The sequence below is a fragment of the Idiotropiscis lumnitzeri genome, chromosome 1 (assembly GCF_059441095.1).
Source record: "Idiotropiscis lumnitzeri isolate Australia: NSW breed Sydney's pygmy pipehorse chromosome 1, RoL_Ilum_1.0, whole genome shotgun sequence".
Classification (NCBI taxonomy): Eukaryota; Metazoa; Chordata; class Actinopteri; order Syngnathiformes; family Syngnathidae; genus Idiotropiscis; species Idiotropiscis lumnitzeri.
This window is the reverse complement of record NC_142391.1, coordinates 17,711,692-17,738,191: the sequence shown is the minus strand read 5'-3', so window position 1 is coordinate 17,738,191 and position 26,500 is coordinate 17,711,692. Positions and strand designations below refer to the sequence as shown.

Below are 26,500 nucleotides of genomic sequence, written 5' to 3'. Positions count from 1 at the left end.
TCAGATTGGTCATGTCTCCAGATGCACAATCTACCTGCACAGTGAAGGGCAGGAGAACATGTGTGAGTGACGTTACATTGTCCTTTAGCTATCATTTATTGCAAGTCGCAAACAAAATAGCAGAATTTAACTGTAAGTGCCAGAGTTGCGAAATTGCACTGATCTCCATCTACAGTAAGTCTTCATATCTACTCATTATCAAGCTGGAACCTTTTGAAATAGTGATGATCAAAACGTTTTTGTTTTGTAAGGGGCGGTAGGACTTTCACCAAGGGGTGACGATAAATTAATTTTAACATTTTAATGTTTTATCTTTAGGACCTGAAAATGAAGATACAATCAGAACAAAATCTAAACTATTAATAAATTCAAATCGGCATAGAGATTTTTTTTTTTGATAACGGAATGTACATTATTCCTTGAAAAAAGGGAAGAGGAGCGTGTGCTGGGGGCGGAGGGTAGGGTTGGTCCTTGATTCAAGGTCATAATGCGGCAGCTCTCTCTATCCCCCCCAAAAACAAAAACAACAGCTAAAAATGTTTAGCTGTATTGTAGCGCCATCATCTGGCTTCCAAAAGTACTGATTTTATGTTCAATGGGGTAGTAAGGCACAGCACAAAAGTCAACTGCTAACAAAGACGTCTCTGATCAAAAGAAATCGCTCAGCTAAATAGTTGAAGAAGGAAACCAACAACGTGCCGAGGTGCAGTGCGAGCCTACAACCATGTTGTACCTTCAGATTGAATTCATATTAATTAAACTGTGCATGTGGAAATGATATACAAGCTATGGTTGAGAATTAATACCATCCGCCGTTGTGAATAGTTTCTATGTGTCAAGGGCCAGCACTCCTGATTGTGGAGGGCCTGGGCGGATTGACATGACAACAGATAGACCCTGAAATATGATTGGACCAAAAAAATTGTAACCAACACACTCTGAAATGAAGAGATAGTAATAGACCGGGGATGGGCAACTTAAATCATGGAGGGGGGGGGCTTCATTTTTCATTAGCACTACTGGGAGACCACATTGTACCACGCACTTCCTAACAGATAATGACAAAAATACCATTTTGAATACGGACAGAATTTGTGCATAACTGCTTCATGATCTTAATATATTTCATTTTCCATCCATCCATTATCTGTACCGCGTCTCCTCACAAGGGCCACTGGGGGTGCTGGAGCCTATCCAAGCTGTCTTCGGGCAGGAGGCAGGGGGACACCCTGAACTGGTTGCCAGCCAATCGCAGGGCACACAAAGATGAACAACCACTCGCGTTCACACCCACACTCGGGGCCAATTAACCTACCATGCATGTCTTTGGAATGTGGGAGGAAACCGGAGCACCTGGAGAAAACCCACGCAGGCACAGAGAGAACATGCAACTCTTCCACACAGTAATGCTGGAGACAGGAACCGAACCCAGCACCTCTGCACTGTGAGGCGGACGTGCTAAACAGTTGAACACTGGTCCACCCCCTCATTCATCATAATCTTTTTTGGGGGGGATGGGGGGTTAATCAGCCCATGAAATGCTACAACAAATTGTGATGAATCTCCAATATAGCCCACCCCCTCAAAAAAGTTTTGAAATATATTGTGAAAAAAAACTGACAATGGTGCCCAGCTGTGAGTAGTTTGTGGTCCGCTATAGTAGAGACCCCCCCCATAACTGTTTTTTTTTTCAAAATGTTGAAAAAAACGTTTTTCTTCCAATGCATTTCAAAAGGCATCAAGTGTATGCTGATTTGAGCTATTTGCGGTCTTGCTCTGGCCCTTACTCCGCGCAAATAACGGTGTTCCGCTGTGTAAATTGGAATATTACCATTTACCGCTAGATGGCAGACATAGTTTAGCTGCGCTTGACTCAGGTGTTGTACTGCCCACACTGGGCCTAATATTTCTCCCTTTTCTTTTTTTGAATGCCATGCAAAACAAACAATACATCGAGTTTATCTATGTGAAAAAATATGAAGAAAATTTATTTTTGCCAGAGCTGGGCACTTGACTCTTTTTTGCAGGTCAGTCACCCGCCTCCGACCGCTTCTCGGTACGGTTCCGTCCTCGACCCCCCCATCCTTATTCATAAAAATTGTCGCCCAGGAGCGGACTGTCCATTCTGGTTAATGCACTTATTGATGTTTTGCTGTTCAGCAATTTTGTGAATGGGTGCCTTTTGCACTGGAAGAAAAACCCAATATGTGCTTATTTTGTTGTTTGCTTCAAACCCTTTGCTGTGGAATAATGTATCTTTTACATACATACATTGCGAACATGCATTTTGCCCATATTCAGGACTGTACTGGTGAGTCATGGGAAATGAAGTTCTCCCTGTCTGTGGGAGGAGGCAGATCCCAGCCTGTGTTCCTGTTTGCATGTGCGTTGCTGTAGATGTGAGTGAATCGTGAGGAGTGCAAGACTTGTCTCTTCCAAGCGAACCAGCGTTTTTTTTTTTTTTTTTCACGACCAAAGCCTAATGTCCGGACGAGACCCCGGTTCGAAAAAACGTCCGAAAATGCAAGCGAGAAACCAGGAAGAGAACGCGTACCCATTAAAAATTGAGCGCGGGATTCTCCTTGTGCCTTCGTAGCACTTGTGGCATCACCGAGGAGAAATTTTGACACCAATTGGCAGCCAACATTTCTTGAATGGGCTGAATTGACGTGGTGGTGTTTTTTTTAAAGAAGAGAATCCGAGGCATTTACAGTCGTTCAAAAAAAGGGAAGGGGAGGCGAGTGGGTCAAAGAAAACGCCCCACTGCCACTGCCACTGCCTGTTGCCGTTATCTCCAAATTCAAACTTTCTCGTCGACTTTGAACATGCATCTCCCCCTTAACGGGAGATGAGATGGAATGTGGGACGTTGTCTTTGTTGTTTGAAAGGTTAACGTCTCTCGTTTCGTTAAGGGCCGCTCTCTCGCTAAGTTTTTGGAAGTCTCGTTGCTTTTGGAATATTTCCTTGCCCTCGTTGTCGCACTCTATTCCCGTTGGATACAATCTGGTTGGTCTGGGAGCCCCGAGGCTGCCCCGCTAGGCCCGAGCTTCGAGCTTCGAGCGACGAGCGACGTTTCGCATGTAACAACTCTTTCTTCATCTTGTTGGACGTGCGACGCCACAGACATGTCTCAGGGCGCCGAGAGGAGGATGGAAAGCCGGCTGAAGAAGTTGGAGGACATGATGAGAAATCCCAGGTCTGCGTTGAACCTGGAAAGTTTGCTGGTGAGTCAAGTGGAAGACGTCTCCTGTATTATTTAAGAATGTGGTGGCGGTTGCGCCCTGAAACGTGAGACGCACCGTCAAGTAACGTTGTGATGTGGCTTTTGCGTGCTTTTGTATTAAATCTGTACACCTTAACCTTCTCTGAGCCGTTAGCATTGTCCTTTGTTTTGAGGGAGATTGCTGCTACGACTCTCCCTCGTTCACTTTGTCCTCGTAAAACTACATTTTCCAGCCTGTCCTGTAATCAGATACAAAATCTTGCCATTGCAACGGATTTTGTGGGAAAGTGCAATGGAAGGCAGTGTGCTGGTCTAAATGATGTAGGGTAGGCCTGACTAATAGTTACAGTTGGCCAGAGAACGTGCATTTGGGAGGTCTGTCGTGTCCAGGGATTAGGATTAATTTGTGGATAATGTTCCGCTTTTAGGTTTTTAGGCAGACTAATGTGTAACAGTTGGTCACTGCTGTCAGAAATGAAAGGAAAAAGTTGTTGCATCTGGGAGGTTTTTATATCAAAACGTGAAAACTAACTGGTATACTGTTCCATGTTTAGTCTTAATTTAATCAGATACTCAGCCCATGAAATGAAAGAGCCAAATTCAATTCGAAACGTGACAGTGATTGATGGTTGTAGACAGATCATGTATTGCACCGGGCATCCTTGATTGACTTCCACCTCTCATGATAGGGTCAGTAAGTTTCAAATTATAGTGCAGGAAACTTGTGGTTAGTAAACCGCATTGATGGCAAGAGTTCCAAAGAGAGACATGCTTGTAAGAGATTGAGGGTCTCCTGTATAAAATTGGGGAATTAATTTATTGAAGAGGAGACTAGATGCTATAGTGCTGCGATGACGGCTACGGCAAAGTAAAAGCAGAACGTAACTTAATCATGTTTGTTCATATTTGTCATTTCTTGGTATACATATTGTCAAATGTTACATTGACACATCTGCTTGATGAATTAGCGAGCAACATCTCAACACTTGGGCTGTCACTCACCATTTTCAAGTTGATCCTATCAATTGTTCCATCAATTAATCATATAAGATCATTTTACATGAACGTGTATGACAAAACTACTGTTTATCAACCAGTGATTGTTGTTTCTTTGTTATAGTTTTGTGATGACAAAACAACTCAACAACAAGCAGTATCACACGAGAGGAATTGATGTACTCACCAACCTGTTTGAAACTGATTCATTGTTTTCCCATACCAAAGATTAACATTTCCCTTTCATGAAAACTACAGAAATCAGAGAATGATTAGTGTTGAGAGTCTGAACTCAGATAATTTGGGCAATTTCAATTTAAACAATGACTCGAAATGATTACTCCATTATTAAAATTGTCAATCATTGTCTGAAAATATTAGCGCGAGACTTACAATATTTTTTATACTATTCACGTCGTTTGGTTGCCTTGTTGAGGATAAAAAACATACAACACTTCATGTACAAAAAAAACTTGATTTTCACCAAAATGTATTTTTTGTTTTAACACATGCTTGATAAATGGTTTTGATTTAAAAGATGCGAGTACAAGATGTGAGTGCATCCGCAAAGTTCCACTTAAAAATGTAGTCCTTGAAGCAAATTGCACCCATCTATCGCGTTGCATATGGAATCCTCTTTTATTGGAGAGATGCCCACCCTTACGTAAATCTTTCCTGCTCACTGATCTGAAACACTCTAGTGGGGTGAATACTTTTCTCTCACTGATCTAAAAGCTGGTGACGTATGCATGAATCTGCGGAGGTTGGCTGAAATCTTGACTGACCTCATGTACAGCTGCGGTTCAACCACAGAAATTTTGTGCAACTTTTGAGTCATATTTTCCCCCCAGCATTTTGATGAATGTGTAACGTGTGCTTTTAGAGCTTTCCCTATGCAGTAATTAGTGGCCAAGTGGTGCTTCCTCAAAAGATTAATGATGTATAAATCCTCTTTCATGACTTACAAGATAACTTAATCCAAGGCATGCCAGCCATTTTAACTGAAGTTTCATTGTTTCTGGGACTCTGATTTGAATTGTCAGACACCTTAACTGGATCTGCCTCAAGACAAACTTATCATTTATATTTTAAATTCAAGCTACCCTCACATTTTCTGGATTAAATGACTTCAAGAGAATAGTTGCTGTAGTGTCAGTGGTGTTCACTTCCTGCATGTGAGCTGGGGCGATGGACGTGCTGAGTGTTGGAGACAAAAGTTGAGTGGGAAGCATGCTTTGGGAAAACAGGTTCCAGTTTTGCATTTTTAGAAGGCACACTGCTGTCACTAGGATGGAAGCTTTTGCTGCTAAAGGGAGGCTTCTAACACATACACGTTCATGCACCCACCACAAGGCCCCTCTTTTGAAGGTAACTGAAAATGAGGACTACTATATTCGAACACTACATGATGGTAATGGTACTGGTAGTTGGATTTCTCTCTTGGTGTGGAAATCGCGCTGAACAATTTCAGGAAAAGTTTGAAATGTAGAGTTACGGATAGTCCATATTTTGTTATGTTAATCTCTGAATGTGACCTTGTGATGGTTTTTTTTTTTTTTTTTGGGGAGGGGGGGTCCTTGAGAGTATGTCTTTTACTGAGCCCCTTATCCACCAAAACACCCAGGAATATTTAGCTCCTGTTAATATTCCTGGTAATACAAAGTTCCCGTGACCCAGAGGGTTTGCATTTCCACTGCAAACTCATAGTTTTTGGTAAATCACGTAAATGAGATGAATGACACACAGTTGAGAACAAATTATACATTGAGACTTTTTATTGATGCACTTAACAAACACAGACAGAAGCCGTGCTACATATACATAGAGCTGCCAACTGCTGCGATTAGTCGACTGACAACAGTCGTTTCTGGAAGCTAGCCATAGTTAGCACACACGGGCTACTGTGTGTGTCTGATGTAAGACCGCACGCAGGTACTATTGTGGTACGCTAACATATTGTAGCATCTACTATGGATCATGGTGGCATTAGTCAGTGAACTCACGCTTATTAAAAGCCAAAAAACAGTTTGTGTGTACCCGTGATTGACATTGAACAGCAAGAGCACATTTTACATACACGATTCCACGACCTTCTGCATGAAAAAAATAAGTATATCTATTTGTGTTAATAGGTTGTTTCATAGTGTTAGTGCAATTCTGCATTGTCTATAGTTTCTGGTTCCATTTTAAAATGCACTAAACATTTAGAATTCAATTTCATTTGCTCCCATCCTTTAGAAACATGCTAGGAATGCCGGTACATGATGCAAAGCTGACTGTACTATCATCTGAAATGTCTTTATTTTTCATTTGTGCATACCTTGAAGAATTCTATCTGTAGGCTACGGGTGGTCATATAATGGTTGCTGGTGCGATTACACCACGATTTACATGTGATCCAATTAGTCGACTAATCGGGACTGATAGTCCCCCCTGTATGAATCCCAATGAGCAGTGGTCCCCAGGCTTTGGTACAGGATCACACAGAAACAGAGTCCATAAAAAAAAAAAAAATCACACTAACCGAAATGCAGCTTATTGCGCAGCTGGTGAGCAACCTTGACTTCCAACGGTGAAGCTATCTTATTGAGAGAAGTTCCTTCCCATAACTTTTGTGGCCGTATCTCCAGAGCTGTTATGCAAGGTTTGTCGTCAAAAACAAGGCGGTGCAACAAACTTGTTGAATCGTTTGTACAAGTTTGGTACTCACCTAAATCACCAGCAGCGGTCACGATTAGTCGACTCATCGGATCATATGTAAATTGCGGCATGTCGCACCAGCGAGATGCTGCTCTTACCAAACCATAATTAGTGTACAGCATGTTAAAAAACCCGAGTTCACTGACTAATGCCTCCTTAAATCCATTTTAGACGCTTCAATATGTTAGCGTGGCAAAAATGACATTGTCTCCGTGTACCTCAAACACACACCTGTGTGTGCGTGTGTGCTAACTACCGCGAGCTCGCAGTCATGACTAAACGTGTCAACAATTTAAAAAAAACAAAAAAAAAAAAGGCATCAGCCAAAACGTGCTTCCTTTCTCAGTGATTGTGCATCCCCATTGTGCTGCCATGAACGGGAGGTTTGCGTCGTATTTGTAGGTGAAATGTGCGGTAACTTCAGCATTCTGTTACTACCACCAGCACAAAAGCAGCGAGAGATGAGGCTGAGAAAAGCAATGCGCCAAATAAATATTTAAAGAAACGACGCGTCCACTACTTGAATTTATTGTCGACTATTTGGATCGTCGACGTTGTTGTGATTAGTCGACTAATGTTAACCCTAACCCTAACCCTACCCAGCCCTAATACCCATCCTTACCAGAACTCATCTGCGTCAGAAGTTGTCTTCAAGTACTTAGATTTTTTTTTTTATTAAGATGTAGTGATTAATAAAAGGGAAAAAACTTTCACAACTACTGTGCTAAATACGCGAAATGAACTCCGTCTTGATAAATCACGTGATGATATCTGCGTGTCAAGCGGACAATCTGATTAATTTGCGGCGGATATAAATGGCATTTATAATTGTTCTTTAACCAAGCAAAAAATCATTTTATTTTACGTAAAATACCCGACTTTTGGATATAATTTTCAGTAGGATGAGCGAATACCAAAATATTTAATTGCTGCCGCCCTACAAGTCACTTAGGCTGCTTTTCTACCATCCTGAAGGAAATGACCTCATTGGCTAAGTAGTTGGCAAGTCTACCGAATATGTTGATGCTAACAACAGACTACAATTTCTGTTTTTGCTTTTTGGCCTTATCTGTTATTCTGTCTCAATTTTTATCCCATAGCCTATCTCTCCTTTTAGGCCTGTTCGACACGCTGCTGGTACTTGTCAACGAACTGTGTCGTCAGGCTCAGGCTCAAGACTTGATTCAACTTTGACTTACATATGAGATATTCCACATTTGAATAAAAAATAATACATAAGTTTCCCTTGAATCCATCTTTATTCTCTATCACTCTTAGTAATGATGCCCTTATGTGTCGGAGTCATAAAAGCGGCATCATGCATTTGGTGATCATTCAATGTTTATTCCTCGCATATCTTTTCCTGTCTCTAATGTCCTTTTCTATTTACAGTACATGCTCCACTCCACTTTTTCTTTCTCCCTATTTTGGCCACACTGTGAATGTGAATGTCTTCTTATGTTCCAGCATTTCCTGTTCACTTTTTGTCTGACTTTTATGCCACTTTCCAAATCCCATATGGAGCAATTTGAATGTGTGGATCCTCAAATAGGCGTGGATAGTCTCACCTCAACCTGACACGAAAACCAAAGCGACAACTTTGTCTTCGGAGTGTAGTGGAGTTCTTAGACGAGCAACAACGGTACTGGTATCAGTGTGCTGGCTGGGAAGAAACACTTCCTTATAAGGCACTCGGGATGGTGGCCCAGGTCATTTTTTTTTCTTTTTGCAAAACAAGTCAGTCTCTCTACTCAGCACCTCCTCTGGGGAGACTGCTAGGCCTCTTTGCGGCCTTTTTTTGGTTTGTTGCTCCACTTCAGCGAAGAAGACCCAGTGTCTGTCAGATGTCCAAGTCCTAAATGGCTTGAAAATGTCACACTTCACCTCAGTCATGTAGCTTGCATGCCTTGGACACAACTTGAAATGTTGATCTTGGTTTTCTATTTCCATTAGAACCACTGAGAGGGAAAAAGAAAGGTACCACATCATATCACATTATTATTTACTATCTTTGCTCAATATACTGCATAACTGGGAATATAGCATTTATTCAGGTACAGGCGTCATACTAGATTAGTCGATAATAATCGATCAACAGTTCTGTTGATTTTGGTGGATTATATTGTTGATGCAGCTGCAAGTAAAATGGAGTACAGTGTACATGAAGTTCGTCACACTCAGTCACTGCTTATTGACAATGACAGTATCGCCTCCTATTAAGGGATTTATTTTGATACGTCTTTCAGGTAGTATTATTCTGCTTCTCAAATTTATATCAAGGCTGTATCGTTAGAAAAAAGTTGAATAGAATCATAAAGATTATTAATGTCAGGGCTGCCAAAAAACTGGCTGACATACATCTCGACGGAAGTTAATTCATTTCCATTTTAGCATTTATGATTTTTTTTTCTCTCCCAAAAAACATGTATTTGTCTGCTATTTTGCTGTTCGAAATTGGATGTTCCAGTCAGGTGTGTGTGAAATGTGTCATTGGTCACACAAGCACCGTGACACTCTCAGGTTAGCTTAGCATTCATTGTATCTTTTCCTGATTATGACATGGCTTCTCCATTGCCACGGAGGGGAGGATTACTGATTTACGAGCGACTCTGCAAAGCGTTTAGTCTTACTAGTAATTATTTATACACGATTCGAAAAATTTCCACTGATATAGCCGTTTAGTTTCTGCTTAATATGGTCGGTACTGATATCAATAACCGACGGTTATTTATTTATTTTTTTTATATGCTATACATATATTTATTGTTGCAGCTTGAAAGAATAATGTTCAAATGCTGATGATCTTTTAAACAAACACCCATGCAAATGACCATTATTGAGTCCAAAAAATGTGAAGATATCTTCAAGCACCAAAAAAAAACGCATCGCTAGGGTGGCAATAAGTATGCCCTTGCCTGCTCTGCATCTCTCACCATGGGCAACTCCAGAGTGAAAAAGAGTCTAACCCCTCTTGAGAGGACCGGTACCAGAGCCCAAGCTTTGCGTGGAGGTGAGTCTGACTATATCTAGTTGGAACTTCTCCGCCTCGCCTACCAGCGCAGGCTCTTTCCCTGCCAGCGTGGTGACATTCCACGTCCCTTGAGCCAGATTCTGTAGCCAGGGATCACACCTGACCCCTTTGGCCTCTCCCACAGGGGTGAGCCCATGGAAAAGGGGAATCACGTTGTCCTTTTGGGTGAGCCTGTCCGAGCCCCATGGCTGCAAGGCGCTCGTCTTCGAACCCTATCTCCAGGCCTCTCTCCTCAGGGAAGCCGCAGTAACCCGCATTCGGGCAAGGGAACACTAAGTCCATTTATGATATTCATCATCAGGGGTCTCTGAGTCCTTCTTGGTCAAGGACCTGTATGCAATGGGGTACCCGTCCATAAAGCCCCAGACAGGTTAGCTCCTAGGATAATTGGGACAATCAAATTCCACCAGCAAGATGTCTAGTTTCTTACAAAAATAATCCTTAAATTGGATCAATTGAAGTGCACAAATTAAAGTGGTATAATAAGAACTAGTCACTCATTCAACGTATCTGCGTTTTTTGTTGTTCTTGGATTTTCAAATTACTTATCTTGTGGATGTGTTCAAGGGTTTGCAACCTTCGTCTTAGTGTATTTTTAGTTGGATGAGGGCGTGAGTGAGCAGAGCAGAGAACAGGAGGCTCCCACACACAACGCTTTCCATCTAGCTTCAGCTTTGTCAACCTTCTGGTGAGACATAACCGCCCACATGCAATATTTTTTTTTCATCTTAGGCAAACACACAGTATGTATATGCTTTATACACAGATTTATGTGCTTATGAATGCACACTTAAGCATTCAAACGTAGAACCAGCTTACAGCTTTCACATCTCTGCCTTCCTCTCCAAGCTAAATAATGATGGTGTAAGTAAACAATAATGATGTTAGAGACAATGAAACGAGATCAATTAATTAATACTGCAGGTGTCCTGTCTCTGTCTTGTGATGCCTTGGCAGGAGGCTCACGGTGTGTTGGCAAATATGTAAAAATATCTTGACAACTGTAGAATATATTTGTAATATATATTTGCAAGAATGGCAAACGTTTCTGAATTCATCACATTTCACTTCCCACCCCCAATTTTTGACATGCTGAAATGAGGCTGTTTTGAGGGGGTGTTCATGTCTGATGCGACTGAGCCGCTTCTCACCCCTCCCTTCCTACAGCAAGGCTAATGTTCATTGACATTTTTATTACCAGTACGAACGGCGGTGGTGCACGGGGATATTAGAAGAACATGCATTATGCGATGTGGATGCTGTCTATAGTTAATATTGATATTATCGCAGTATTTAAGGAAAGAAATTTCATTTTTATCTATTGAAAAAATTAAATAAAAAAAAAAATTCTGCGGGAAAAACAAGCACGCTCATCTGCATCTGACTTGGCAAATTCTGATAAAAGCATGCAATTTCATAAGGAAATGATTTCATATCCTTGCGATCTGTATATTTCACAGGGCATTATCGTGATATCGAATTTTTTTTTCATATATTGTGCAACCCTGAAAGAGAAGGTAAGGGGAGAGGAGAAGCGAGAGGGGGAGAGAGTCATGATTCCTCGCAATATGCAACAATATCTCTCTTTTCGAATGATGGCTTCTGCAACATTGCTAGAAAATCACAATTCCCATCACTGGTGAGCTATTTTTAGAACAGGCCCTTCAGGCAACTCATGCAGTCCTTGGGGGGGGTTACCTGCTTTTACCATGTTGGTGACCCAAGTTCCTGTACGTAACAATTAGAAAACCTTGTTTCTTACATTTTATGTATACATTTCAATGTTTACACACACAAAAAATGCATGGAACAGGTTCCAACGTGACAGCTTCACCTGCAATGGATTGATTCTATTTTGGAGAAAATGCATACATTTGAAGTCAACGTGCAACCCGGAGTAGATTGTGAACAAACTCTAAGGCAGCAAATAAGGCATTTTATCCCCCATTAACAATGTTAGTTGAAATTATGTCCCCCACTTCAGTCGTTCACGTTTAACCTTGAACTTCATGGGCACTAAGTCTCTTCCCTTGCTTTGTTTTTCTAGCTCATTCCTCAATTGACTGTATTATATTAATAGATCCTTGGCGCCAAAAATGCACGGGGCACAGGAGCATGGGACAAAAATCATTCAAATCTAAGCGTAAGACCCAGTCCTGCTCGCCCCTGTGGGCGCGTTTAGTGAGCTATCTGAGAGCCTCTGCTGAATTCCTGCTGTTGTCTGTTGAGGAGAGTTTATGAGCCCTGCCAAGCGGAGTCCTTCTCACTGTGCTTGGACCACTGTTTATCTTGACAACTATTTTTAAAACGTCTGGAATTCAATCAAAACAGACATTCTTTGAATTGTTTTTCTGGGGCTGCTGCTTATTTTTGTTACGTTTGCCCAATGATGAGGCGGGTACAACGGCTGCATGTAGCCTTTCTATGTGATGGTCAACTTCGAAGAGTTTTACCATGTGTATGGAAGTTCCCCAAAAGCAGTGCTTGATATTGCTGATACAATTGTGTATAATAGAGCATCAGTGTATGAAATAAGGCACTCACTAAACACTGAGCCACTCTTTGCATTTTGCTGTAGTTGCCAAGCAACCATCCATAATCCATTGCCTGTGTGTGTGTGTGGGGGGGGGGGGGGGGGGGGGGTAGATTCACAATTTTGGTAAATTGAGATACTCCTGTTCATCAGAAAGTGATGACTGGAATGGAATCACACTATGGCATGGGACCTAAAGAGGAAGCGTACCATATTTTAAAAAGGGAACACCGAAGTATCTGTAGTTTTTGCAAAACCATTTAAAGTGCAAATTGTCCATTCTGCTCTGCACTTCCTCAGGCACTTGTTAGCTGATTAATATTAATGGCTGGCTGTTTGACTAAGTAGTTGACAAATGGCCTCTGGACTCTTGCTGGTATTTTCTGTCATGTTACTAAGGGCAGGACATTTGAGGTCCTTCATTTTTCTTGTGACACTGAAAGCATCAAGTGCAAATGTTGACTCCATTTGGATTTAAAGCAAAAACATCACCTATTCATTTTACAGTTCATAAGAAGCTGACACCTTGCATAGGCTAATGGCTGAACTCCATTTGTTTGGCCTTATCTCAGGTAGACGGTAAGACTAGCTTTGAATAACACTAGTATGGGAAAAAATGACTTGTGAAGAGCAATTTACATAATTTTGCTGCCAAGACATTTAGAACCACTGGTGTCTCTTTTGGCTGAATATGAAACATGTTTATTTTAGAGCTGTTAAAGGATTACACATTTTAATCGAGATAATCACATCTTAAAGATGAATTCATTGGAATTAATTGTAATTTGCATTCACTCCAAAATATGCCATATCTTATACATATATACAACAAATGCATGCTTTGCGTTGAGATGAAAATTTATATTGAATAGCTGTGGTAGAACTGTAATTCCTTCTCGCCATGAGTACAAATCCCTACCGGCTTAATTATTGGTCCATCTGTATTCTTTTTATGTTTAAATTGCCCAGCCAGAGGGCCAACCTGCTTTTCTTTCATGTTTACATTCACAAATGCGTGTGTCCTCGAGAGCTGAACGATTGTAAGAGAAAATCTTTTCTGTGTACAGAAATGTTAACTGTAATATGCCGCAGATTCATGAGCTTGGGGGAGCCATTTAAAAAAAAAAAAAATGCAATTTTGTTGACGATCTCGAAATCTACACTGTCCGCTCCAGTGCTCACTGCCCCTGAGTGGGATTATGGGGATGCTTGGGCGGGTCATTCTGCGCATGCATTAAATGCGTCAAGTATTTTGAATCAATTACAGAAATTAATTACCGCCCATTGACGCGATAAATTCGATAGCCCTCGTTTATTTATTCACCACTTGACAACGTGCAGAATGAGAGTGTATATGAGGTCAGAGTCAGCTTGTGGAGTGAGTGATAGGAATTGTTTGCTTGGTGATTGCAGTGATTTCAAACATTGCATCACTGTACTATGTATTCCTCATGGTCACGAGCAACCTGTCTTTTTTGGCATTTCTTTCTTGCCCTAAGTGGGTAATCTATGAAACAGATTTTTCTATTGTATCTGACATTTGCTATATTTTCCAAAAGAATAAAATCTTTGCATGCAAAGGCTATTTATTGGCCCTTAAGGTGTATCATGGTCTACACAGAAGCGTAAATAAAAGTAGAATCGAAAATTGATAATTGGATACTTGGTTAATTGCTGTTGCTCTCAAGTTGTAGCCCACTGTCTTCTTCCCATTCAAGGAGGAGCAAGCCCATGTGACCTGAGTTGCCTTGAAAAGGACTTGAAAAGGTCAGCACTCTCTCAAACCTCATGTCAAAATGTTTAAAATTGCACTATATTTAACACAACAACGTTCTAAAATAAAGTTCAATTGCTGGCAACCAATTCAGGGTGTACCCTGCCTCCAGCCTGAAGACAGCTGGGATAGGCCGCAGCACAGCCGCGACCCTTGTGAGGATGAGCGGCTCCGATAATGGATGGATGCATATTAAGAGTGCTAAAAACGTACACTTTATTGTACGGGGCCTGTTGTCAGCGCTGAGCGGCTGCTCCAGCGCTTGCTCCAGTGCTAGATCTGAAAACTTGCTAAGCCTAGCGTTAGAGAAGAATAAACAAACTGAGAAGGTTTTTTTCCGATAGTTTAACAGCGGAGACCGTCCCAAGGTGCGTATATCATCTGCTGCCGGGTAGTCAACGGCTTGAGGTGACACGCCGCAGCAGCTTGCTATAGCAAATTTATAATTGAGCTTCAGTTGGCTACTACTGCCTGCTAAACATGCGGTTTCGCTCCAAAGTCAGTCATCACAGCCCTCATGCCGGCAAATAAGATACTGTACACTTATGATATCGGACCGCAATCCGATACAAATATCGGATCAGGACACCCATAGAATGCAGTGTTTACAGCAGAGACGAGAGAGCAGCTCTGGTTAAGATGGCCCAAAAGCACTGGCTTGACACAGTGCTTTTGGGGATGAACATTTCTGAGTAGTGTAAATAGCAGCCAAATGCGCCCACAGAGGAAATGAGTTGCACACAGGGACCGTCTTTATGTCATAGTGAAATTATTTGCCAAACAAGGGGCGGGGGAATCATTTCCTGGATTGCTGTTTGGGAGATCCTACTGCATGTATTTGTATGTGCACACCCCTTCCCTCCTCCACATGTCCCCGCCCCCTTGCATGTGTATTTTTTTCCCCTTAAATAGTAGCCTTTGTGTGAGGTTAGTCCTTTAATGGGGAAGTGCTGTTGAGCTGGTAAATCAAGAGTGTTAGCTTGCTGCGCACTGACTGCAGCTGAGTGGCAAACGTTATAGCTGGAGGAGAGGCATGTAGGACATTGGAAGTTGCAAAAGAAACTACAGAGAAATTTGGAGAGGAAGGGATTGGAGACGCGGCACATGCTCAGAACATGTTTATGAAAGTATTGAGCCACACTTTTAAATCAATAAATTGATCATAAAGCTATTGGGTTGGCTTGCTTATACCTCCCCTAGGCCCCCTGTTCACTATTTATGTTTTAAAAGAGGGAGTTGCAATCTAACCGCCCCCCCCCCCAAAAAAAAGTCACTTTTTGGGTCACAGCATACTGTACATGATATAAGTGAAAATTGTTATTTCTTGCCCCATCTCGTGCCTTAAATTTAATATGTAAGAAATCACGGTGCTAGAGGAAAAACAACCAATCATAGACAGAAAGCGTGAAAAAAAATGTTTTTTTATGATATATTTTAGTAATTAATTGGCCTGTCGTAGTCTGTATTTCTTTGTTTCCCAAATCTTCGGATTGGGCATCAGCCACAAAAAAAAAAAAAAAAAAAATCCATATCGGTTGATCCTTAGTTCTTAAACTCTTGGACTATTTGCTAACGCAGTTGTTCACAAAGTATTGCGTTGCATATTTTGCTTCATATAAAAATACTTCTTTTGATAGGGAATACAAATGTGATTTTTTTTTTGTAGTTAAATGTTAAATATCGCATTAATATTGATATCGCACGTTTTCTTTTCACTATTGTGCACACTGAGCTCCTTCTATACCCCATCATGACACTTAGCTGGTTCCAATTAGTCTGTTCATTTGTGTTCCAAACAGGTGTTTATGAGCATTTCTCAACTTTCCCAATCGTTTCTTGCTCCTGTCTATCAATTGTTTGCAAATTCAAAAGGAAAGAATATTTTTGAAATAAAACAACCCTAACATTCATGAGTTTGAACATTAAATACATTTTCTTTGTAGTGTATTTAGATGAAAGGAGATTGTAAAGGATTTGCAAATCTTTGTGACCAGTTCAGGCCAGGTGAAGTGCACCTACTTCCTGCAGATAGCTGGACAAATGGATGGATTCTGTTTTTGTTTACATAATGTTCCAACTTCATTGGGAATGGGACGGAAGGGTGCCCGGGTCGCGGTCGGAGAATGGACCGGGAAAAAGTGCCCTCCTCTGGCTGTAGTTCCTTTTCCAATTTGCTAATTTTACGTTACAAACCCACTTAAGAGTTTCAGCACAAAAAAAACAATGACACAAGAAAACAAGTTCCGCGATGGTCTTATACAGACTGAGTCGTTCAATATTGATATCATCACATTCTGTTCTTAAAAAAAAAAAAGAAAGGAAATAATATAGAATTTAGTTTATTTTGAGTGTGTTATAAAAAGCAATTGATTTGTTGCAATGGTCCATGTAATATTCATGTAACATATACACATGGATATGTATAAACATGTTTGTATGTGTATTTTTATATTAATTTGAGAAAAATCTGATTCAAGCTCTTTTATTTCTTAACGCATTGCAGAGGTATCGTTAGATACTTAAGACCGAAGACTCTGTGACAAAAAAAGCACGATCGGGACATCAATCGCGATATTAGACCCTGTTATGGATGATAACAGGGACTGTAAAAACCACACTTTCAGGCTTGTTTAGTCCGTCCTTTAAAAATCTAAATTTCCATGGCATTCCGTTCGGGACGGGCCATTCCCATCTCTGTAATTTACACTTGTTCAACTTTGAAGTTACGTCGTGTAGACCCATCCTGATTGTTAACCTGCCTGGCGCACTCTCAACTCTTGCGCTGTTTAGTGAGGTGGCTTAGGCAGACTTGGGCTATTTTAGAAGTACCTTTTGGCCTACCCTGAGTGTTTTCTCGTGTTTTGTGTGTCGATGTTGCTCCAATTTAGTGCTGCTGCAGTGCGGAGGCGGCACACTGGAAAACACACAGACATGCCGCTGTGACTGCGTGTGTGTGTGGCTCCTACTGTCCCTTTTCACTTTAGGCATGTTCTTTTAGTCATGAGCGGTGTTGTGTTTGCGACAAACATTCCTTTTGGAATTATAACCCAAATGTTACACCGTGATTTAGTCAGACCATTTTCCTCCATGTGTTTGGGAGATTTCAAGTGTGTTTTTGCTGAATGTGGCTCAGTTTCGTTGTCTTTCCAAAGACCTAACTTGTGTGTTTTGGATCATTGTCCCGCTATAGAAAAAGAGTGTGCCTCAGCTAGAGGTCATGAACTGATGGCCAAACTTTCTCAATTAGTAATTTCTGGTGGTTCCATCAATCACAGCAAGGCATCAATGCTCTGAATATGCAAAGCAGCCCCAGACAGTCACATTACTACCTCCAACATTTTTGACCGTTAGTATGATTTTCTTTTTCCGAAATGCTGTGTTGCCTTTATGCCTGATGTAACATGTGACATACCGTAAAAGTTCAATTTCTGTCCCGTCACTCCTTAGAGTATTTCCCCAAAAGTCTTGGGATTCAATCAGATTAGTTTGTTTTTTGTGCAGAAACGAGACCATCCTTTGTTCTTTTTGGTGAGCAGTGGTTTTCACCGTGAAAGTCATTTTCACTCAGACTGTTGAGTTATGAACTTAATCTTCACTGAGGTGAGGGAGGCCTACAGTTGTTTAAACTAGTGGTCCTCCAGTGCCAGTGGTACCGGTCCGTGGGTCACTTTGGACTGGGAAGCGGCGGGTCACACAGATGAAAGGGAAAACTAAAAAAACTGACGCTAATAGTAAACTCACAAGCTTGCAAAATGAGTACGACCACGTAGGAAGCCTGATCTGCACAATGTGTGGCAAATGAATAGTGAATTTTCAAAATTTGTAGTCAATTAAATTCATGATTGATTAGTTGTCGATTAATCAATTAATTTGGACACCACTCGTTCCATGTGTGGATTATGGTTCTCACCGTGGTTCGCTGGTGTTCTAAAAGGTTTAGGAATGGCTTTATTGGGTTGGGCATTGCTAACTGGGAATTGAGTGGAACCAGGACTAATATTCCAGGGACCTAGGATCGTTCAGGTTTGAAAATGTCTTTGTTAAATTTTGATTCTGGGCACTCGTGAGCCGTCGCGGCAATTCTTCCCACTGGCCGCCCCTCTTATTCTGCCCTCCTGCACATCTCCCCAGCTGTGTCGGCCGCTGTGACCCCTGCGGTGGCGAGATGAGGATACTAATCAATTCACCATTTCAAAACTGCATTTGGTTTACTTATCTTTGGTGATCTGAGACGTAGCAGTCAGAAAACCACGCAAAATAGTAAGAACTTCATGTCACTATATGAAGAAAACAAGATATTGATGTCACCTAAACTAAACAGCCAGTGACTGACAGAAATTCCTACACCACCTTTGATGTTGCTGTCCCCCTCTGACCAGTTTTCTTCTCATCCTTTCATCAAATTTGGAGAGGTGTCCAGTTCTTGGTAATGGCACTGTTTCGCCACTTGACAATTGTCTCCACTTTGTTCCAGTTTGTATTCAATACCTAGTAAATTCTTTTGTACCCTTCTTGTGGCTGATAACTTTTAAACAGTCAGATTCCTCTGCTGCCGTGGAACCAACTGCTCTGTGGACATGCTGTCAAATGCAACTATAAACGCATATAAAATATCTTCACTTTATTAGGGGTTAAACAAAGCTGTGTGCTGACTTCCCTTATGAGTTTGAATAATATTGGTGAATTCCAAACACCACAACCCCAGTTATGAGAGGGTGTGCAGCCTCATTATTTAATTTATATTTTCATTTTTTTTTTTTAATTTCTCCTCATGCTTTACTTATTTATTTATTTTTTTCAATTAGCAATTGTGTTGTTCAGGTTATAGGTCAGATTCATGATGGAAAATATTTTGAAAGGATTTGTCCTGGTCTCTTTATGCCCCAAAACCTTAACAGGGGTGTATTCATGTTTTATATTTACTCTAGGCCATGATATCTAGATAAATATTGTTTTTTTGTGTCCGTGGTGGTGAGGGGGTGGGTGTTTAGTTGCCTTTTGTTGTTGTTGTTGTTGTTGTTGCTACTTGTGGCAGGGCTCAGTCTCTATTGTATCCAACACAAAGAGCAGGTGTTTACAGTATTTGCGATGTCAACAATATGTATATTTTTTATTGATTATCCTATCAATCTTCCCATTGAATACTTTTTGTTTTTGTGTATTCCTCCTATGACTGTGAGTGTGTGCATCATGGAGAGTGGCCAAACATGGTTCTGGTTGGTGCAAACATAGTTTTAAAATGATCAATTGTAGTTTTGAGGCAGAAGTGTTTTTCTTGATTTATTTTTCTCATTGACTTAGCCAAGTCGTTCCAAACCATCTGCATCCAGGAATTATGTTTGCTAATTATGTTTCTGAATATTTACTGGAGGTAAAACTGTCCAACTTATTTTATGGAATGTTCTTAATTTTGATTGAGAAAGATTGTTGACTGTCCCACGAATCGGCCCTCATGCGTGTGATGTTGCGAGGCGGACAAAAGTTCATCTCAAAAATTGCCTCAGAATGTGTCAAATGCGCCTGTTGTCCGTTCCTGCTTCGGTCGCCTGACCGTGGTGGGGCATGTAGGGGAGATCCCTCTCCAAGGTCGAGGGTCGACAATTTATATGAATAAGGCCGGAGGGTCGAGGCTGGAAGGCTGCCCAGATCGTGGCTGGAGAATGAGGGACTGACCTTCAAAAAAGGGTCAAGTGTCCAGCTCTGGTAATAGGCAGCTGCTGGTTGGGATGTTAGGGAAGGAAAAAAAGCCAGCAAGCTTTAAAATGATTGGATATTTTTTTATTGGTATCATTGAGTGAATGTTGGGCCCTTTTCTTTTTTTTATAATCATTACTTGACATGCAGAATTTTAACTGTCAAATATTTCCAGTTGATATTGCGTTCTATTTTTGTGTTCTTCTGTTGTTTTAACATTGTGTTTTTTCCCCCTCCAGGACTCCTTAAATGCTGTGGTCTTAGACTTGGACTACCCTGCACTTCGCAAGAATAAAAATATTGAAACCTTTCTAAATAGATGTAAGTATTTCAAGTATCAAAGTAGTGGTGTTATTTTTGATGAAGCAAGTATTGACAATACTCATGACATTTTATTCTCAGATGAGAATGTCATAAGACAAGTTCGAGACCTGCAGATGAAATCAGAGGATTTTGACAGAGTTAAAGTGATTGGCCGAGGAGCTTTTGGTGAGGTTCAACTGGTGAGTATGCCTGATGTTAAATACATGACTCGATTCAGTAACGTTAAATGTAAATCGAATTTGATACTGTCTGACATTAACGCCAAATATACATACTGTGTGTTCCCCCATCATTCAGGTCAGGCACAAAGCCTCTCAGAAAGTCTACGCCATGAAGCTTCTTAGCAAGTTTGAAATGATCAAACGCTCAGACTCTGCTTTTTTCTGGGAAGAAAGGGACATCATGGCCTTTGCCAACAGTCCATGGGTGGTGCAGGTATGCCATTCAAGCCACGGGTGTGTGTCAAACACACTCTAATGTACTTTGACCGCAATTTTTCTTGGGCCATGTGGTGCGTAATTATCTATAAAGGAGCTTGTTGTTTGTTTGATCAGTTGTGCTGTGCCTTCCAAGATGAGCACTACCTCTACATGGTGATGGAGTATATGCCGGGAGGTGACCTGGTAAACCTCACCAGTACCTATGATGTGCCAGAGAAATGGGCCAAGTTTTACACCGCAGAGGTGGTGATGGCACTGGATGCTATTCATTCGATGGGCTTCATTCACCGCGATGTCAAGCCAGACAACATGCTGCTCGACAGACACGGACACCTGAAGCTTGCCGACTTTGGCACATGCATGAAGATGGACTCGGTGAGTTTTATTAAAAAAGAGAAAGGTGTAACAGTAGGAGTTTTATTTTAGTTTATTTGTATAGCCCTTAATCACAAAATGATATCAAAGGCTTCACAGGCCCGCAGTTGACAAATATTTGCGGGGATGCATTTCTTGCAGGACTGCGGTACTTGGGTCCGGATTCGACATGTTTTCTTTTTTTAATCGGACTCCTTAGGATTTTACTTAGACTTGTCAGGTACTCGGCCTTTGGACTTCAAAATATTTTTATCAACAGAGTCCAACTCATGTTTTTATTACTGAAAATTAGTGTCCTCCTTAAATTAAAAAAAAAAGTTTTTCAGATTATCTAAGTGTTGAGCCAAAGCACAGTCTTTTACTTTCAGCGGTGCTAACCAACTGTAGGATTATAAAATTGGGTTTTACCAACCACATGATCTTAAAAAAAAAAAAAAGAAAGAAAGAAACGTGAAGCAACCATCATATTCTGTAAGAAGGCAATTTCGGACACTTAGGACATCACGTCGAACTGACAGACACTTGTCGAGGCACAAAAGAAAGCGGTAAATGTTTTTGTTGTTTATCTGGACACTCGGCTAATAACGCAAAGGGTACCCATGCGATCCAAGACGAGTGTTGAGCATAATGAAATTTGGAATTTTGGTCGTGGAATTTTCCCTCGTAAGGTTTTTGCTTGATTTCATGTGGACTTGACTTGTACCTTGGTGACTTGGACTTTACTTGGACTAGATAAAGTTGGACTTGACTGCAGCGCTGATCCTTCGATCTAAACGGTCGCTCCTAGAATAACGGTGACTAACTGTAATTTAGCGATGACTGAAAAATGTTTCAAATAACGATGATGGACAGGTGGCCGAGCTGCTGTCAAACGACGGATCGGCAAAATTTACGGCCGTGCCCATCTCTGCTAAAAAGTCAAATTAATAAACTTTGCTTGTAAGTGAAACGCTTGAACGGCAGCTGTGGAGTCTTTGTGCTTTGAGTCCTCTTTGCTCTCTTTGCAATTTCCAGTATATATTCTTCTTAATTTCCACTGTTTCACGTTGTCTTTCTTTTGTCTTAAGTGTTAAAAAAACAGAGAAAAAGACTCCGATATTCTTACGTTTGCTGTACTGAATATCCTGTGTTAGGTCGTACATAAAATGTGAAAAGTTTTGTACAATTTTGAACATGTAGTTTCCAGAAATTGTCTTGAACGTTTTTTTTTTGGTTTTTTTTTACCTCAGGGACATTTGCATCTAGAAATGAAATTTCTATATTTCTTAGCAATTCTAACTATGGGCACTAATGGGAGTTTTTGCACAAAGATTCAAATTGAGATGATGACTTTAAAATGTATGTGTAAAAATGTGGCATATTTACATTTTGGCTTGTGTCCCAGACCGGTATGGTACATTGTGATACAGCAGTTGGAACTCCAGACTACATCTCACCTGAAGTGCTGAAATCCCAGGGAGGCGATGGGTGTTATGGGAGAGAATGTGACTGGTGGTCCGTCGGGGTCTTCATCTTTGAAATGCTTGTTGGTCAGTGTTTTTCACCTATTAGCATCAGAGTGTTGTTTTTTTTTGTCAGTAGTAGTAGTATTAACTCATCAAATGGTCTTGTGCACTTTCAGGCGACACACCATTCTATGCTGACTCTTTGGTGGGAACCTACAGTAAGATCATGGACCATAAAAACTCCCTCAACTTTCCTGATGATGTGGAGATTTCAAAAGATGCAAAGAATATAATCTGTGCCTTCTTGACTGACAGGTTGGGAAATTGATCATTTTTCCTTTTTGCAAGTTAACTTCACCACCCCACCAATGTTAGTTTTTATGTGTCCTTGTCAGGTCCATAAACTGTGTAAAGAAGTACCATATGAAATTTTATTATTACTTAAATAGTCAAGAACAGGGTCCAACCGATGCAGATTTTATTTTTTTTTTTTAGGCCGATTTAGATATTTGGCAGTGGAAAAAAAATAAGAGGCGAGATGGGAATCATACCTGTTGAAGAATTTCTCATAGCTATCTGCCTGGAGATAGCGTGAAGTAATTTCAATACTTTTCGTTTGACTGTCCACACTATTCTACTGCCGCACGCCAAAACCTGCTCATGTGTGCCGCAGTCACCATTTTCCTTCCTTACACATGCTCAATCAACGTCAGCAAAATCAGATTAAGATATTTGGCACAGACAAATTCTACATGGGCACATTGCCTACTGTCTGCTCAATGAAAAAATGCGAATGCATGTTACTGTTTTTTTTTTTTTTTAAGGGAAATTAGCTGGCTTTCCAACAATTAATACATATTGTCAAGAAGCATTGTTAAAACAACAATAATAATAAAAAAAATAGATGGATGGGAATTTTTGGTGCTATTTTTGCCATTGTGTCACACCATAAATCTCTGTTGCTGGTAGCACACTCTCTTTAGACCCACTCCCGCATTCGCTCATCCAAACTATACAATATACTGTCCATACAGAAAACATTTTTTCAACCTTGAATTGACCTGGAATTATACTAATGTTAAATAATGTGTTTGTGGGTGTGATTTTAACCCCATCTTAGAACTCAGACTCAAAACATTAAATTTTTCAAGACAATACAGCAAAATGTGGCAGTAGACTAACATAACTAACATAAGCTTTTGGTCCCTATCACTCTTTTTTTCTTTTCTTTTTTTTTTTTTTTTTTTTTTAAAGGGAGGTGCGATTAGGACAGAATGGTGTGGAGGAGATCAAGCGACACACTTTTTTCAGGAATGACCAGTGGACCTTTGACACCATCAGAGAGAGTGAGTGTCTCTACAGAGAACTAGATAAACCCAAACATCCAAGTTTATTGAATAAGACTTTGTCATTTTTTTTCTTTTTAGCTGTTGCACCTGTGGTCCCAGAGCTGAGCAGTGACATTGACACCAGTAACTTTGATGAGATTGAAGATGACAAAGGTGATGTGGAGACGTTCCCCACACCCAAAGCTTTTGTTGGAAATCAGCTCCCCTTTGTGGGCTTCACCTACTTCAAAGAAGACCAGTAAGACATGAAAGGTTTTTTGGGAGTGCTCCGTTATAGTAATATGTAGTTCACTAAGCCTCGATTTTCATTTGACATGTATTTTTTATTTTTTTTTGCTTCCATATTTAGTCTCCTAAATGCTCCCAACAACTCCTCGTGTGTTAATGATAATTCGAAGGGAGAGGTAAGTCAATTCACACGAGTTAAAGCTCGTTTTATTATTCTGTTTATCCTCCTTAACCACACTATTAAACATCCTTCTAGGTAAAGTACGGTACAGTTACAGTATTCTGGCTTTTGACTGCATGTAAACATAGTCAATGGCCCAACTGGACTGTTTCATATCACAGAAGTCATTGACTTGAAGTTATACATTTATTTAGTATTGTGTTTGCTTAAGAATAAATATGGATTTGTATTTGTGTGTTTGTGCAAGTTGATCACCTCCCACTTCTTTTTAGTTTGTAGCATTACAGAAGAAACTTCGCCACTTGGAAGTGCAGCTGAATAATGAGAAGCAAGCCAAAGATGATCTCGAGCACAAATTCAGGTACATGAGATGAAGCTTACGAAAACCTGGATCATTGTTGAGACTAACATTTCTGATGATTATTTATCTGTAACTTTTCAGAGCTGCCACTAGTCGCCTGGATAAAGTCTCCAAAGAACTTGAAGATGAGGTAGAACAAATAACTGCTGACAAACTTGCTGCACAGGAAAACTTTACGTGAATGTTTTGTATTTGAATATTTTGATGGTGCTACAATCCAATTTCCCTCCAGGATAGTTACGTTTTGAGGTTAATGTGATCTTCAGCCCATCTTACAGTTTTACGCACTTATTTAATTTATATGGCTTTTTGTGTAGTTTTGTATGTTGAATGCCAGTGATTTTGAAATGCTGACAACCACATAAAATGTCGGTGGGATTTAGACTTGTCTTAAAGACACAGTTTTATCCTCACTTTGAATGAATATAGTGAGAAAATCAGGATTGTGAAAGCATCTCTTGATGACATTTGGTGCATCTCATTTTAGGTAACCAGCAGGAAGAATTTGGAGTCAGGCCTGAGGCAGCTGGAAAGGGAGAAGGCCCTTCTCCAGCACAAAAGCATGGAGAGTCACCGCAAGGCTGAGAGTGAAGCTGATAGGAAACGCTGTCTGGAAAATGAAGGTGATAGCAAAAAATAATAACTAAAGTTATGACTTCAAGTTCTGAGAGTTTTTGGACCCTTTTTAAAAGTAGTAATTGATTACATGGACAAAATATGCCAAAATTATTCAAATCAACACAATGAGCATGTTGTTGTTTGCATTAATAAAAAAAGATATCGTTAATATTTTTTAGGAGCTATTTATTCTTGGTTATTCAAGTTGATGGGTCAATGATTCATGTATGTATATCACAATTTTGCAGTTAACAACCTGCGTGATCAGTTAGATGACTTAAAAAGAAGAAATCAGAATTCACACATTTCCAATGAGAAGAACATTCATCTGCAGAAACAGGTCAGTCAATTGGTTTTATAATGCACTTGGACCCAAAAGGCATTTTTTTCTTTAATAAATAGACTTATTAGTCATTGATCTTTTCATTGTCAATTTGAAATGAAGACATTAAAAGTATATACAAAAAGTAGTCAGAATAGTTTATTTGATTTGCAAGCCGCAGATTCAAGTTTTAGTGATGGGCTCCTTGAGACATTGATTTAAATTGCTTTGCACCTACCTGTCAAAACTCAAGACTTCAAAAGTTTTCTGTCAATCTGGGAGACGTTTTGTAAACCTCCCAATTATTCTCCCTCAGTTGGAAGAAGCCAACATCATGCTGCGGGCTGAATCTGAGTCTGCAACGAGGCTCCGTAAAACCCAAACAGAGAACAGCAAACAGCTGCAGCAGCTGGAGGTGAACACGCGAGAGCTGCAGGACAAATGCTGTCTGCTGGAACGTAGCAAGTTAAGCCTAGAGAAGGAATGCATCAGCCTGCAGGCCGCCCTGGAGACAGAACGCAGGGAGCACAGCCAAGGCACAGAGACCATCAGTGACTTGCTGGGTGCGTAAGATGACTGCTTTACTCAGTTCAGGAAATCACCCTACAGTCTTATATGCATTTGTGAAAGCAGTTTACGCAGATCAGCTAACTGACTCATAGCAGTACAGAAAGACTGAGATCACAAAGAAGAGCCTTCTCTTTTCCACAATTGCATTAGGAAGTGTTAAAGATTTTGCACCGACCTCCAGTCTGAGTATATTTAAAGCGACTAAAGACACCATATTCGATTTTCAGGCTTTGCGCCTGATTTCATACAGTGGTACCTCAACTTATGAATTTGTTTAGTTCCATGGCCCCGTTTGTAACTCACATTTGTAAATCGAGGTAAATTTACCCATCAAAA

At 40.5% G+C, this 26,500-nt stretch overlaps 1 protein-coding gene across 2 annotated transcripts in view; it reads left to right on the top strand.

Annotated features, from left to right (window-relative positions):
- The first annotated feature begins 2,356 nt into the window (after nt 1–2,356).
- The window catches only part of rock2a (rho-associated, coiled-coil containing protein kinase 2a), a 36,002-nt gene continuing 11,858 nt past the window's right edge, over nt 2,357–26,500 (top strand). For both annotated transcript variants that reach the window (XM_088295226.1, XM_088295150.1), the window contains exons 1-15: nt 2,357–3,224; nt 20,191–20,272; nt 20,354–20,454; nt 20,573–20,710; nt 20,830–21,090; nt 22,475–22,619; nt 22,712–22,850; nt 23,790–23,881; nt 23,963–24,122; nt 24,234–24,288; nt 24,566–24,654; nt 24,736–24,784; nt 25,142–25,277; nt 25,521–25,612; nt 25,911–26,157. In XM_088295226.1, coding sequence (XP_088151352.1) covers nt 3,126–3,224; nt 20,191–20,272; nt 20,354–20,454; nt 20,573–20,710; nt 20,830–21,090; nt 22,475–22,619; nt 22,712–22,850; nt 23,790–23,881; nt 23,963–24,122; nt 24,234–24,288; nt 24,566–24,654; nt 24,736–24,784; nt 25,142–25,277; nt 25,521–25,612; nt 25,911–26,157 — 1,885 coding nt within the window. In that variant the 5' untranslated portion in view covers nt 2,357–3,125. The remainder of the gene's footprint in view (nt 3,225–20,190; nt 20,273–20,353; nt 20,455–20,572; nt 20,711–20,829; nt 21,091–22,474; nt 22,620–22,711; nt 22,851–23,789; nt 23,882–23,962; nt 24,123–24,233; nt 24,289–24,565; nt 24,655–24,735; nt 24,785–25,141; nt 25,278–25,520; nt 25,613–25,910; nt 26,158–26,500) is intronic.